General features: G+C 42.3%; 2 protein-coding genes across 10 annotated transcripts in view; one reads left to right on the forward strand and one right to left on the reverse strand.

Moving 5' to 3' along the window:
• The window catches only part of TMX1 (thioredoxin related transmembrane protein 1), a 332,759-nt gene that overhangs the window by 251,902 nt on the left and 66,278 nt on the right, over positions 1 to 14,579 (reverse strand). The gene's annotated exons all lie outside the window — the stretch shown is intronic.
• TRIM9 (tripartite motif containing 9) overlaps positions 1 to 14,579 on the forward strand; it is a 264,325-nt gene that overhangs the window by 235,906 nt on the left and 13,840 nt on the right. For 6 of the 9 annotated variants that reach the window (XM_050796881.1, XM_050796883.1, XM_050796884.1 and 3 more), the window contains exons 7-8: positions 2,234 to 2,391; positions 5,163 to 5,301. In XM_050796881.1, the coding sequence (XP_050652838.1) occupies positions 2,234 to 2,391; positions 5,163 to 5,301 (297 nt within the window). The remainder of the gene's footprint in view (positions 1 to 2,233; positions 2,392 to 5,162; positions 5,302 to 14,579) is intronic. The other 3 variants (XM_050796882.1, XM_050796887.1, XM_050796880.1) reach the window with 1 other exon arrangement.

The raw sequence follows: 14,579 nt of genomic DNA on the forward strand, positions 1-14,579 counted from the left end.
GGAGCTAATGAAATAAGAGCATAAGGAATCGTTTCATGGTGGGCACTAACTAATAAGGACAGTTAAGAATAAATACCCCCCGGGGGGAATCATTCATGTCTCCACAAGCCCTTTGAAGAATGGTTTCCCTAAACCTGTTATATTTTTCTTCCATAGTAAATATGTTAAAAATGCATTTTAATAAAGGAAACAAATTTTAAATAAAAAGGAAAGTCCCTAGTAGTTAAAATGACCTAAAATTAATCCTGTAGTTACAACTCCTGGGTGATGCCTATTTATATTTAGATACTCTCATTGAAAGGAGTTATGTCTTCTGTGTCCATCTCTTTCCAACCAGTCCTGTAGTTTATTTAGTGAGCAAGACAATGAGTTTATTTCCTTTCCTCCAAATATGGATTTCTGGGGCTTCTGAGCCTGTAGTAGCTGTAGCTCTTTGATGAGATTTCACCCAAATCCTGTGCCATTGAAACTTGAAACATGATTTCTTCTCCTAAACCGATTGCCTGCAGTTTTAACAGGCACGAATTTTGATTTAGCTGTGTTTGATTTAGTAGCTCAGACATGATTTTATTGTAATGTCTACAGTCTTTTCTTAAGTATAAGACAATTGATCAGCTTCACCTTTGCATTTCATATGTTACAGTCGCTGCTTTTGTTTTCTAGATTATCTACCATAGAACCTGTTTTCTAAACTGCTGTAAAATTAAACACTGTTTTGGTTGGGATGACTGACAAGGCATAGATTTAATTCAGTGCACAAGACACAGAGTCCAGTTTTGGTACAGCATACCAGGTGTTCCATGATGAACATTTGTTCATCTAAATGTCCCTGGATATGGTCCAAGCTGTTCTCTCCTGTTATTAAAGTGCTAACATAATAACAATAATAAATCAATGTTTTGGTGCTGAAAAAAATTTTTTAAACAGTTAGTAAAAACATGGCTCCCAGCCAGGTGCGGTGGCTCACACCTGTAATCCCAGCACTTTGGGAGGCTGAGGTGGGTGGATCATGAGGTCAGGAGATTGAGACCATCCTGGCTAACACGGTGAAACCCCATCTCTACTAAAAACACACACACACACACACACACACACACACAAACATTAGCCGGGCATGGTGGCGGGCGCCTGTAGTCCCAGCTCCTCAGGAGGCTGAGACAGAAGAATGGTGTGAACCCGGGAGGCAGAGCTTACAGTGAGCTGAGATCTCGCCACTGCCCTCCAGCCTGGGCAACAGAGCAAGACTCTGTCTCAAAATAAATAAATAAATAAAATAAAAATAAACCATGGTTCCCAAGTGCATATATTAAGTTTATATATGAAGAACTGGGATTATTCAGTAACTAATATTTCTATGTGTGTCTGAAGGCTCAACTAATTTGCAGTTTTAAGTACTAGAAAAGAGTCACAGTATAAAATGTGGAGGGGGCTGTTATGACTCATAACAGCACGACAGACTCTCACGTGGCTGCAAACACATCTTGAGCCTCCTCGTCATGCTCCAGGCCCCTAGTCCGCATGCCAGGCTCACAGTGGGTGTGCTATACCTGAAAATGAGTCGACTTGACCTAGTGCTGTTTTTGAGGTATAGCTACCTTGAGATAATGACGTCAGGTTCCTCGGAAGTTTTGAAATGGAAAGATCACTGTGATCTCACTGGGAACCAAATTTTCAAAAATCCACTGTTGTAGCTACTTATGTGCACAAGACCTGGAGTAGAATCACTGGTTTTAAAAAAAATGATAGAATATTGGAAATGTAGTGGTTTCAGAGCTATTTCTCAGAATAGGCAGTCTCTGGTTTATTAACTTGGGTTTAAATCTCAGAATAAGTTTTATGATAAAATAATTAGCACAGCTTCAGGCACATTATGAGTTAAATGGGCTTTAGTGAGTTGGACTGGAAACCCAGCCTCCATGTAGACATTTCCTTTAGGGATAATGTCTTCAGTGCTCAAGGGGATGAGAACAGAGCAGTTCTGTGAATCAGCCTGTCTCCCCTCCAACAGCCACAATGAAGGTGGGAAGGGCCACTGTGTGCTTAGGAAATGGCCTAACCGCAAATCAGGAGCCAGTCTGACTCCTGGGGACTCTGTGAAGGATTCTGTTCAGTTCCCTTGTGCACCCCAGGCTGGCTACTTCTAACCACGTGTTTATCAGGGGGATGTTTGTCATTCTAAGATACTGGAATATCTGCAGCTTAACAGAAGCCAGTTACACTAATTTCTGTTTAGCTTCCTCTCCAGTCCCAGCAACCCCTATCCTACAGCTGGAGGAATGTTGTACCCACAACAACAGCGCTACATTGTCCTGGAAACAGCCACCTCTGTCCACGGTGCCCGCCGATGGATACATTCTGGAGCTGGATGATGGCAACGGTGGTCAGTTCCGGGTCAGTAGAGAGCCCACTACGTACTTGTTAACCCAAACCAGTGATCTGTCAGAGGACCTGCCAGGGAGTCTCAGGCTTCCCCGTCTCTCCCAGGGACAGGCCATACCTGAAGCTTGCTTTCTCCCTCTACCATGAAGGTGGATGGAGCAGTCTCTGAAACTGCCCTACCCTTCTTAAGAGACAGGACATGCAGGCCGGGCGCGGTGGCTCAAGCCTGTAATCCCAGCACTTTGGGAGGCCGAGACAGGCGGATCACGAGGTCAGGAGATCGAGACCATCCTGGCTAACACAGTGAAACCCCGTCTCTACTAAAAAATACAAAAAACTAGCCGGGCGAGGTGGCGGGCGCCTGTAGTCCCAGCTACTTGGGAGGCTGAGGCAGGAGAATGGCGTAAACCCGGGAGTCGGAGCTTGCAGTGAGCTGAGATCTGGCCACTGCACTCCAGCCCGGGCGACAGAGCGAGACTCCGTCTCAAAAAAAAAAAAAAAAAAAAGAGAGACAGGACATGCAGTACTGGAGTCACACTGCCTGCATTCAAGTTGGTCTCCTCCACCCTAGCTATGTGGACAATGCCTAATTATCACCCCTTTGAGTCTTCAGGTCCTCATTTATTAACGAGAGGGATGATAACAATAGCGTGAATCTCATGCCTTGTTGCTAAGAGTCCATTAGATAATTCATACAAAATTCTTAGCGTGCTGCCTAAAACATGGCAAGTGTGCATTATTAGCTATTATTATTACCATCATTGTTTATTGCTAATAATATAATTAACCGTTGTCCAAGATTTATTTCTACAATCCACAGCTTCTAATGTCTTTGACTGGCATTCCTCTTAATTGACATGATCTCCTGTTACAGCTTCCCTATTCTAAGAAGCCTTTCTAGCAAAGGTTTCCCCAGTTCTGTAGTTTTATTCTGGGCCTTTCACCAGATAGAACTGGTACTAGAAGATTGCTACCTTCCCAAGGCAAGGGAGCCCTATCCCCATTGAGAAGCTCATGCTGCCCTCTGAAGGCAGGACAGAATGGCCTCCTGGTAAGACACGGCTGTGGTACCTCCAGGTTGATGATTCATGTGCCACCACCTGTCGGCATGTGTCTGCTTCTCTCTCATACAGAGTTTCATTCTCATGCATCCTTTCCCTGCCACCTTACTTTCCATCCTCTCCGCCCTAGTCTTGCCTGGAAGTTCTGATGCTTGGAGCTTCCCAAGGGAGCAGCCCTTCTGGGGACTGAGGCCAGTTCCTGCACTGAAGAAGAGGAGACCCCTTTCTAAAAAAACCTCAGGCCCATGAGGATGAGGCTTTCTTCTGGTCACCCATGGCCAAACCTGGGCCACTAGCTTTCAAGAGCAAAGCCTCTCAAGGCCCCCTTTTCCTGAATGTGTTTTTGATCCCCAGTAAGTTTAAGTACTTGAGAGCAGGGACCGTGTCTTCTACAGTTCTCAAGGACAAAGGTTCTCTCTTTTGATAGAGAAGCCTTATTTACATATATGTTGATTTATTGGCATGATAAAATCTAATTTCTTTCTTTCCAAGATAAGGGCCTCAGGTTCCATTTCATGTCTTTTGCAGCGTGTGTTGTATGTGTGTAAAATCCTGTCTATTTGTCAGTTTCTCATTCCTGACTTTGCCTTTTCAGTTCCTGTGTCATTTTCAGAGCGTTTCTTTGCCATTTATTATCTTTTTTTTTTCTCCTGGGAAAGTAACTCTCCTGGTTTTCCCAATTCTTTAAATAAATTAATTCTCTTATTTTGTCTTGACTTTTTCCTCTACTCAAAGTGCGGTCCTCCCCCAGCAGCATTGGTTTCACCTGGGAACTTGTTAAAAATGCAAAATCCCAGACCCCACCCCAGACACCTACTGGATCAGCAACTGCATTTTTACAAGATCCTCAGGTGATTCATATGCACGTAAAGTTTGAGATGCACTGAATGAGAGGGCATAATATTCTGATTTTTGTTATTCCAGCAGGAGTAATGAATTGATGGGCGATCCAAGACCCCGGTCTTCTTAGTATCCTACCAGAGAGTTGTCATTTTAAGGCTGTGCTTTGAATGCAAATTATTTTTATTCATTACATCAGCATAATTTTGCAGTGTGTACAGCTGAAGAGGGAGGCAAATGCCTAACCTATGCTAAAGACACATTATGCTAGGATTTATTTTAAGCCTTTGAAATGTCATTCTTCCTCCTTTCCCTGTTTCCTCCGCCTTCCCTCTGTACTGTGATGAAAATCTATCCCCCTGTGGCTTGGAGTGTAATCTTTGTGACAGTTCTGAAGTCATCAGAGGAGTTCTAAACATAGGACAGAGACCACCTTCCTGTTTTCATGGTTTCAAACATGTTTTTTACAAACCATACTATGGATAAGGAGCTCAGTAGGGGTCATATACTGTATCAATGCCAAGTTAGTAAGTGTAATCTGAACTATAAGCTCTCAGTTTTATTTTTTTTAAGCCCTAGCTGCTAATAACGACCATTCATTAGCTGCCTGGCCCATGCTAAATACAAGGCATGGTGCTAATCTGCATATACAACATTAAGTAATCCTCACACCAACCTCATAAGGTGGATATTGTTATCTCATTTTACAGATTAGGAGACTGAGGCTAAAAAGGTAAATTAAGTGGCCCAATATCTCACAGGATTCAAATCCAGATTAGAATGACACCAGGGCTCTTGCTCCTAACCACTGAGCGACACTGCCTTCTTCCCCCCTCAAAAGGTTGCAGGCTAAGTGCTGTCCTGTTCTTTGCTGACTCTCAGGAGGTGTATGTGGGGAAGGAGACGATGTGCACTGTGGATGGTCTTCACTTCAACAGCACATACAACGCTCGGGTCAAGGCCTTCAACAAAACAGGAGTCAGCCCGTACAGCAAGACCCTGGTCCTCCAAACGTCTGAGGGTAAGGCCCTTCAGCAGTATCCCTCAGAGCGAGAACTGCGTGGCATCTAAAGTGGCTGGCAAGCCCGGAGGTAACCCCACCACTGCCCACATTCCTGCAGTGTTTCCATGACTCGCTCTGCATTCTGCACAGAGCCGCTGTTCCTCTCCTGCCTTTAGAGAGCCTATGGTATGTGGATGTGATCAAACCAAAGATTCCACATCGGCAGTTCAAATGGCTTGGGCCGGCGGCTTCCTTTGATAACACTCTTAACTAAGCTGCAGTTGAAGAAGCTGAAAAATGAAGGCCTGAATGTGCCCCCGGTGTGTAAGACGAATGTATCTAGGCTCTAGAGCAGGCTCCCATTCTCCACCGATACACATCATGTGCCAGTTTTGCCCAGATTATTCTAAGTTACTCTGTAGTACTTGCTTGTTCTGAGGGTGGGACCTAGGTTCTTTCCAGCTGTGGATTTGTATGACTGAATGTGTTTCAAATGGGTGTGGGGTGCTAGAGCTGTTCAGAGAGAGTCTGTTGGCCGCTCCTGGCTTACCCACTTAGACCGCCTCCGTTTCATACCTAAAACTGAGGCTGTCAGCACCAGGATTGAGACTTCCTGTGGCACCAAACAGGAAGAGACCAGCAACTTCGCATTACCCACCATTTTCATCTTTGCCAGCCCCTCCAATCTTGGCTAGGCTGCCTAGAGCCACCGTACAAAGTTCATCTCTAGAGAATTTTTGCTTCTTAGCTATATTTTAAATATTTTGGTCATCAGAGACATGTAATGTGTCTCAGATAAGAGGCTTGAATTTGATGACCAGATACAACCTCTGAGGCTTTTAACATTTTCATGTTAAGAGTAAGCAAGACACATGAAATTAAACCTACAAAGAGGTATTTGTGGCTGGTGCCGAAGCATTCTGACACTTTGGGGTGTCATTTTAATCAAAGAAGTCACCCGCCACTTCACCAGGATTCTCCATAACTTCCCTCTGTAGAACTAATTATGTTGATTTTGTTCAAGTTCAAGATGTTAGCTAAAAGAACTATGGTGGTGTTTTCTCCCACTTCCCACAAACCTCAACATGTGCCGGTCACCCTAAAATGCTTCACATGGTTAAAAACAAGCACAATTTCGAATCCCACAGCAAGGATGAAAGGCCCCTAGCCATGAAAACAGTGCTTTGGGGAGCAGTTGTCAGTCTAAATGATGCTATTCCAAGAGAAGGATATGCTGAGGGAAAATGCCCACATGACCTGTTCCTGTTTGGAGTACAGTGATGTGGCAGCTACAGCTTCCCCCAGAATTATCATTTTAGCAACTTCTCTCAGGGAGGACCTATCAGTTTGAGAGCAGTTGCCTCTTTTCTCAAAATACCATGCTAACTGCTAAAGCCCTCCGAGAGTCTTTCCTAGATGCAATGCAGAAGGCCCTTGCTGGTGATGGCCTCATTTCCCATGTGTGTACAAGGTGGTTTGATTGAAGAGTGAAGTGCATGCCTGCAGAGCAGAGAGAAATTTGTAGCAATGTTGCTAATATGTGTTATCAGATCTACGGGAAAACTATTTCTATTCATAATACATCATGGGAATCATACTATTCTGCTAAAAATCAGTTATTAGCATAACAGCCTGAGCACTTATGTCTCTCGTTTCATCCTGCAGGAGGATGTAGCGCCTCAGTTTATCTTAATGTTCATAAGATTATGGTGTCTAATTTAATAAATTACAGGATTGGAACTGCGATCCTTGGTACCACAGTCACAGAACTGGGGGTCATTTTCTAGATGAAACAAACGGAACAAGTTCTCTTCCAACAAAGAAACTGTACTGTAGAAATTAATTTCCTCCATGAATTTTATATATTGTGTACAAATATAAGGTATGTATCTGAATACAAAGAAAAGCCTATCATCATATAGATATCAGTATTCTCTGTTACTGCACAGAAGTAATTTTCTCATAATGAAATAAAGTTCACACACATACTTTCTCCATAACTTTGGTTTGTTCTATTTGTTTCTCCCTCATTCTAATACATCCAGTGAGACAAGATTTAGAAAGCAAGAAAAGATGTAGTGAATAGCTTATTTAAAAAAAAAAAAAAGGTTTGATCGATCTGTAACAATAGAGAAAGCCTATAGGATTAAATAATTATCTCTTTTTCGTTTGCTTTTTAGAAATCAGTGAGAAAAATGCTATTAACAGAGTTTTGGTACATTCACTGCACTTACACTTTATTAATCTTATTTCCTACAGTTTCCGGAAAGGTTTGCTTTAGAGATTTTTTTTTCTTTGCTGGTATTGGGGGTGGTGGGGTGGTGCATTCTGGCTTTCTAGTGTAACAAAATCTGTCACCTTCTTCTTAGCAAGAGTTAATCCCTTTTCAAACTTCAAAACAAAAATTCTGTATCACAGAAGGGTAAAATTTCATATGCAGTAACAAGTCTAACTTGTAATGACATGGATTTAGTCTGAGGTTTAAATTGCTCATCATTTATAATCTGTACTCTGTGAGCTTTCACAAAACCTATGGATCTAAAGGCAACATTATGCAGGGGAGGTCAAATGTCTACATTACTATAAATTCTGATTGGTATTTTTCTTCAAAAGCAAATTTATCTGTCTATTTATTGGGCAGTGCTTGATAAGTGACCACTGTGCGCTAGGCTGTGGGTATAGAGTGTTGAACAGATGTTATCCCTGCTGTCCTGGAGTTTACAAGCTAGAAAAAGAGACAAGCCTTAGAGAAATAAACATATAAATAGTTCCATTCTTACACATTGTGATAAACACTGAAAAAAAAAGGGAAAAAGGATTAGCAGGAAGATAAAACTTTTATAGGAGAATTAGGAAAACAGTACAAATTAAATTCAATGGAAATTATAAAGAACGTACTATTAAGAGAAAAGGAAAGGAGTCAGGTGCCATAGCTCATGCCTGTAATCCCAGATACTTGGGAGGTTGAGACGGGAGGATCCTGTGAGCCCAGGAGTTTGAATCTAGCCTGGGCAACATAGTGAGACCCCATCTTAAAAAAAAAGAGAGAGAGAGAGAGAAAAGGAAAGGAGAATGCATTATTATATGAGTTCAACTGTGGTTAGTTCTCTGAAAGCAAAGTTCCTGGAGATGTATCAAAGACACCCATGGAAAAAATGCCAGTTGCATATCTAAACTAAATTATACTGACTTAAGATGAAATATAACTGTAAGCAATTAAGAATTTTAATGAAATTTTAAAATAAGGCCCTCAAACCCCAAAACTTGGCCATGTATATCTTTAAATTAATTCATCTAATAGCCATCATGGCTGTGCCACAGTCTTCGAAACCATCTGCAAAAGAGTATCTGTTGAAAACGTTATACAACAAGACCATCTTAATACTCAGAGTTCTGAGGTTTATGCTATGTGTGAGACAAGCTGTACTCCTGTTTAAAAAAATCATACAGGGTTGAGAACAGGATGAGACATTTTCTGTTTATTTTTCTCTAGTTTCCCTCTTCCTACCTAAATAGATTCTGCCTACAAAGTCTATTTAGGTAGGGGCTAGACATTTGACTTTGTAGGACAAATTCTATCTATTTAGTCTATTTAAATAGACTTTGTGGCTATAAAGCCAGACATGTAGCATCTTCCAATCTCTTTCTGACCTTTCTACCTTCCTTTTTTTTTGAGACAAGGTCACACTCTGTCACCCAGGCTGCAGTGCAGTGGCACAGTCATAGCTCACTGCAGCCTCCTACACCTGGGCTCAAGGGATCTTCCTATCTCAGCCTCCTGAGTAGTTAGGACTACAGGCATGTGCCACCAAGTCTGGCTAATTTTTAAAATTTTTTGTAGATGTGGGGTCTTGCTGTGTTGCCCAGATTGGTCTCAAACTCCTGGCCTCAAGTGATCCTCCTCCATTGGCCTCCCCAAGTAGTGGGATGACAGGCATGAGCCACCATGTAGCCCCTAGCTGCCTTTGATAAGGACCCTTGTGATTACCTTGGGCCCACCTGGATAATCCAGTATAATTCCCCCATCTCAAAATCCTTAGTGTAATCACCTCTGCAGTGTCCCCTTTGCCATGGATAATAACGTATTCACAGGTTCTGGGGATTCGGATGTGAATATTTTTAGATGGCCCATTATTCTTAGTACTATACTTTATGAGGAAGGTATTATTTTCGTCATCTTTCTCTACTTATGGGAAACTGAGCTGCTGAGAGATTAAGTATAATAATATGTTAGATCCAGGACTTTAAGCCCCCAGTGCTCAGCACAGTCCACTGTGATGCTAACATTAGAAAAGTGCTATTTGCACTCAACCAAATGGAAAGAGAGGGAAAACTATCCAAAGTCTGTCTGCAAGGTGACTGAAAATACCTTGTCAAAATGAAGCAGCACTGGGTAGCTGCCTCAAGTGCTCATCCAGAAATCCCAGCTAGAAGTAGGACTTTAGTACTTGCAACATGTTGGGCGGATCTCCTGAGGTGAGGAGTTCGAGACCAGCCTGACCAACATGGAGAAACCCCATCTCTACTAAAAATACAAAATTAGCTGGGTGTGGTGGTGGGCGCCTATAATCCCAGCTACTTGGGAGGCTGAGGCAGGAGAATCGCTTGAATCTGGGAGGCAGAAGTTGCGGTGAGCCAAGATCACACCATTCCACTCCAGCCTGAGCCACAAAAGTGAAACTCCAGTGAAACTCCATCTCAAAAAAAAAAAAAAAGTTTTTTTGAAAACAGTAGCATTCCAGCTTTAAGAAGATGTGGGAGTGGCCATCATTTCTAGCATCATATCCAAGCTCTTTATCAGGTCCTGTGCCCATTTTCATGTCTTTGCAGAAATTTCCTCCAGCTCCCTCCCATCCCAGGTGAGCAGGTCACCTAGAGAGGCCCTTCGCCCACTGGTACCAGTGGATGCTCTTGGCTGGCAGTGACAAGATTTGCCCAGGAAGGAAAAGGAATATCAGAGCTACATCTCTGAGGCCTTTGAAAGTTACTACCAAATGAGGTCTGGCACTCAGAGCCCTGCTTGGGTTGACATGACAGAGCCGTTTATTCACAGAAGCTTTCCAGCCCTGCCTGTCCTAACTGGGAGGGAAAGTGGAGAGAAGGTAGTCAGCAATAATTCAAGAAAAGAAGGCTGGCTCTCAAGCCATCTGCCCAGCATTTTTCAGGATTGTTTTATCTAATGACAAATAGGTTGGGATTCTTGAAACTACATCTTAAAAATTGCTTTCTAAAAAGTGGGCCTAGACAATGTTACTCATAAAGATTAAAATGTCTTTCTCCCTGATTAGACTCTCAGCATCACACTGCCCCTTTCAGTGTGGTGGCTCCTTCTTCTGTGCATCAAAGGAAACTACCCAGAAAAGATTTAATGGTGCAGACAGAATATAGAATTATGCTTCCAGCCTGTAATCCCAGCACTTTGGGAGGCCGAGGCGGGCGGATCACAAGGTCGGGAGATTGAGACCACGGTGAAAACTCGTCTCTACTAAAAATACAAAATATTAGCTGGGCGCGGTGGCGGGCGCCTGTAGTCCCAGCTATTCAGGAGGATGAGGCAGGAGAATGGCATGATCCCAGGAGGCGGAGCTTGCAGTGAGCTGAGATCGCGCCACTGCACTCCAGCCAGGGGGACAGAGTGAGACTCCGTCTCAAAAAAAAAAAAAAGAATTATGCTTCCATTTGTCTGAATGCAAATTGGCCTCAGATGCATCTGTCCAGAATCTTTTTGCAATTACTTATTTATTTATTTATTCATTCATTCATTTATCTTTCCAGAGACAGTCTCACTCTGTCACCCAGCTGAAGTACAGTGACACGATCGTAGCTCACTGTAACCTTGACCTCCTGGGCTCAAGTGATCCTCCTGCATCAGCCCCCCAAGTAACTGGCTCTATAGGCATGCCACCACACCTGGCTTTTTTTTTTTTTTTCCTTAGAGACAGGGTCTCACGATGTTGCCCAGCCTGGTCTCAAACTCCTGGCCTCAAGTGATCCTCATGCCTTGGCCTCCCAAAGTGCTGTGATTACAGGCATGAGCCACTGTACCCAGCTCCTTTGCCCATATTTAATAGTGATTTTGATCCAGCATAAGTACTGCACCCTGATGTGCTGAGACCTACAGAAATGCTGTGACCTTGTGAGCAACAAAGAACCTGTCAGAAGAACAACTACAGGCAACACCTCAGCCCATCTAATCCCTCTGGCCAAAGTTCCAAGGAGGACAGTGATGTGTGTGCCTTTCCAATCCCTAACCACTACATAAACTAACCACTCTATTTAGAGAAGAAAAGATTTATCCTTAACACAGTTGAGGTTTATTAGGTCCTCTACACAAACCTTGGTCCCCACTGAGACCACTGGAATGTGCTCTGGGGCCAGTGGCATAAACTTTACCTTTTGTATATTTCTGGGTTACAAAGGAGCGGCAATAGTCTCATCACCCCAAAATTTTATCCGCCAGGAATTGATCCTACCTGAGTCTCTATTGTATCTCTCCACAGCCGTGGTGTAACTTGGATATGTCCCTTAGCCTCTCTGAACTTCAGTTTTGTCATCTCTAAAACCACGGACTTAGAGCTGAGGACCTCTAAGTCTTTACAATTAGTACCTCTGTGGCTTCTCTCTCTAAAATTACTGTTGAAAGTTGTTTCAGAAAATGCTATGAAGCAGCATTAGATACCTCCTGCCTCCTCCAAGGGTCATGATGAGTCTTAAAGTTATGCCTATGATACTGAAAATTCAACACTAATAGAAAATGATTGATAAAGGATCACATAAGGAAATGTATCTGGTCTACTGAAAGATGGTTTTTCTGTCTCTGCTTTTCCTGACCCAGAGCATCTGGGCCTCTCCAAAAATAGTTAGAAGAACATGCATTTCCAGGACAAAGTTCTCAAGGTAGGTAATCATACCTGACCATATTTGGGTAAATTTTACAAAATCCAAGGTGAGAGGCATAATGATAGGTTTCAGAGCCCAGAAAAGAGAGATACTTTGTTCTTTTAAATTTTGACACATGCATGATATCCCAGGGAATTTCTTGCATTTTTCCATAGGACTGAATTAGATTCAGAACCCCATTTTTGGTTCTGGGAAGTGTGCTTTGCAACTGATACTCTGGAAAGCATTTTAGTCCTTTGGAATCCTCTGTATCTAATTGAAATACAGGAATTTTCAGTTCTCCTGATGATAGTTCCTTATAAATAATGCCATTGTATTCTAAATTGGAATGGAGAACCTGGTGATGAAGTATGCCGCTGTCCTTGGGGTGGCAAAGGCTGTTTCATTCTTCTAAAAGACAGTTTTCAAAACAGATTTGTTTCTCACTTCTCAATTGCAATTAATGCCACACTTAAGAAAGCTTAAAATACCACCTTTTATTATAAATTATGTACCAGTTGGACGTAATTGTGACTTTGGCTGCTTATAAGACCATTTACGAAAACAGCCCCATTCTTCATTCATTTGTCTCTTTTAAAATCTTCCCAACAAAAGCAAATTACTTTACAGCTGGTTTATAATTGAGTTGAAACTCATCTTTTAACACTGTACAATTCTTAGTGACATGTCTTGCCTTACCGTGCTCCAAAATACAACCATCTTATTGGACCTGTGTTCAAGGACTGCTTAAATTACAGAGTTGTTCACTACAGACAAGAGGACAACCCAGACTTCTCCCAGACACAAAGGATGCTGGATTAGTATACACTATCATAAGCAACCACAATCTATTTGCTTTTTCTCTTTAGATTCCAAAAATAACACCCCAAAGACTACCTTTTCAAATCTTCTACAACATCTGCAAAAATCTTTAGTACTCTGTACTTGGAGTCAGTCAAGAAATTCCACCCCCAGAAGTGTAAAAACCAATCAATAATATATAACACTGATTTTCTCTAAATTATTGTTTTTCTTATGGTTGAGTCTCCTGCCAACTTTATGTTTCCCAACTGCTCAATTCTACTACACTGTCTGGCACATGATAGGTGTTCAATAGCGTTGGCTAATGAACAAATGAAAGAAATATACGGGCTGGGTGCCATGGCTCACGCCTGTAATCTCAACACTTTAGGGAGGCTGAGGTGGGAGGACTGCCTGAGGCCAGTGGTTTGAGACCAGCCTGGGCAACATAAAAAGACTTTGTCTCTACAAAAAAAATTTAAAATTGGCCAGGTGTAGTGGCATGCACCTGTAGTTCCAGCTACTCAGGAGTCTGAGGGAGGAGGATCCCTTGGGTCCAGGAGTTCAAGGCTGCAGTGAGCTGTGATCACCACTACACAGTACACTCTAGTCTGGGTGACCAAATGAGACCCTGTCTCTAAAAAAGAAATAAAGAAACAAAAGAAATATATGGTGGCCAAACAGGAGTACATCACCTAGATATTCTCAGTCAACAATACAAGTGGTCTCCGGCCAATCTGCTTTGTTGATTCTTGATTGCTTTTTTTAAGCACAGGTCTCTGCCCTTATCTAGACCTTAACTCCAGACTCCAGCCAGTCCTAGCGGGGAAGGGAAAGAAGTCCAGGAAAGAGCAAGAGGAAAACGATGGTCATTGACAGAGTTGATGGAAAGCATGTCTTGATACGTATTCATTATGAACACAGTCCCATCCTAGAGTTATAGTTATGCCTAGAGTCACCACATTCAGCCACTGACATACTGTTTTCCATTGCTCTTTCCTGCTAAACTGCTTTCACTCAGCAAAGCTCGGCAACCACACGGGATCCCTGCATGTGATGAAACATGATGTGATGTTAAAAGTCTCTTCAGGAGCTCCTCATTTTTCTCTAATGAACTATAAAGTTAAAAATTAATAATAATTACTATCCTGCATATTAGCTGTGACCTGAAACATAGCTTTGTATCATGTATTGTGAAAAAAAATGACAACCTCATTCCTCTTTGTCTTTACTAATAGAATATGAATGGCTGAGAAGCCTTCTCCATATTGTGATAGTTGTGTTTTGAAGGGGAGGTGAGGAAGTAGTGTGTGCATTCTTCCTGCATCCCATGGGCATAACGCAGAATACACACTTAAGTAGGTGTGTGCACATTCAATGTGAGTTAAGTGTGATTTGGCTAAACCAGGGAGTGGCAATACTCTTCTCAATGTTGTCATATTGTCTTTGATTCATGCCTTTGAACATGTCCAGAGGGCATGACCAGGAGAGTAAAGGATTTGGAATCCATACATAGTGAAATGGTTGGACATTGACTCTATTTAGCCCAGAAAAGGGAAGATTTAAAGAGGATTGGTGACTGGCCTCAAATACTTGAAGAACTAGTGATCTGTTCC

This window comes from Macaca thibetana, chromosome 7 (genome assembly GCF_024542745.1).
Source record: "Macaca thibetana thibetana isolate TM-01 chromosome 7, ASM2454274v1, whole genome shotgun sequence".
NCBI lineage: Eukaryota > Metazoa > Chordata > Mammalia > Primates > Cercopithecidae > Macaca > Macaca thibetana.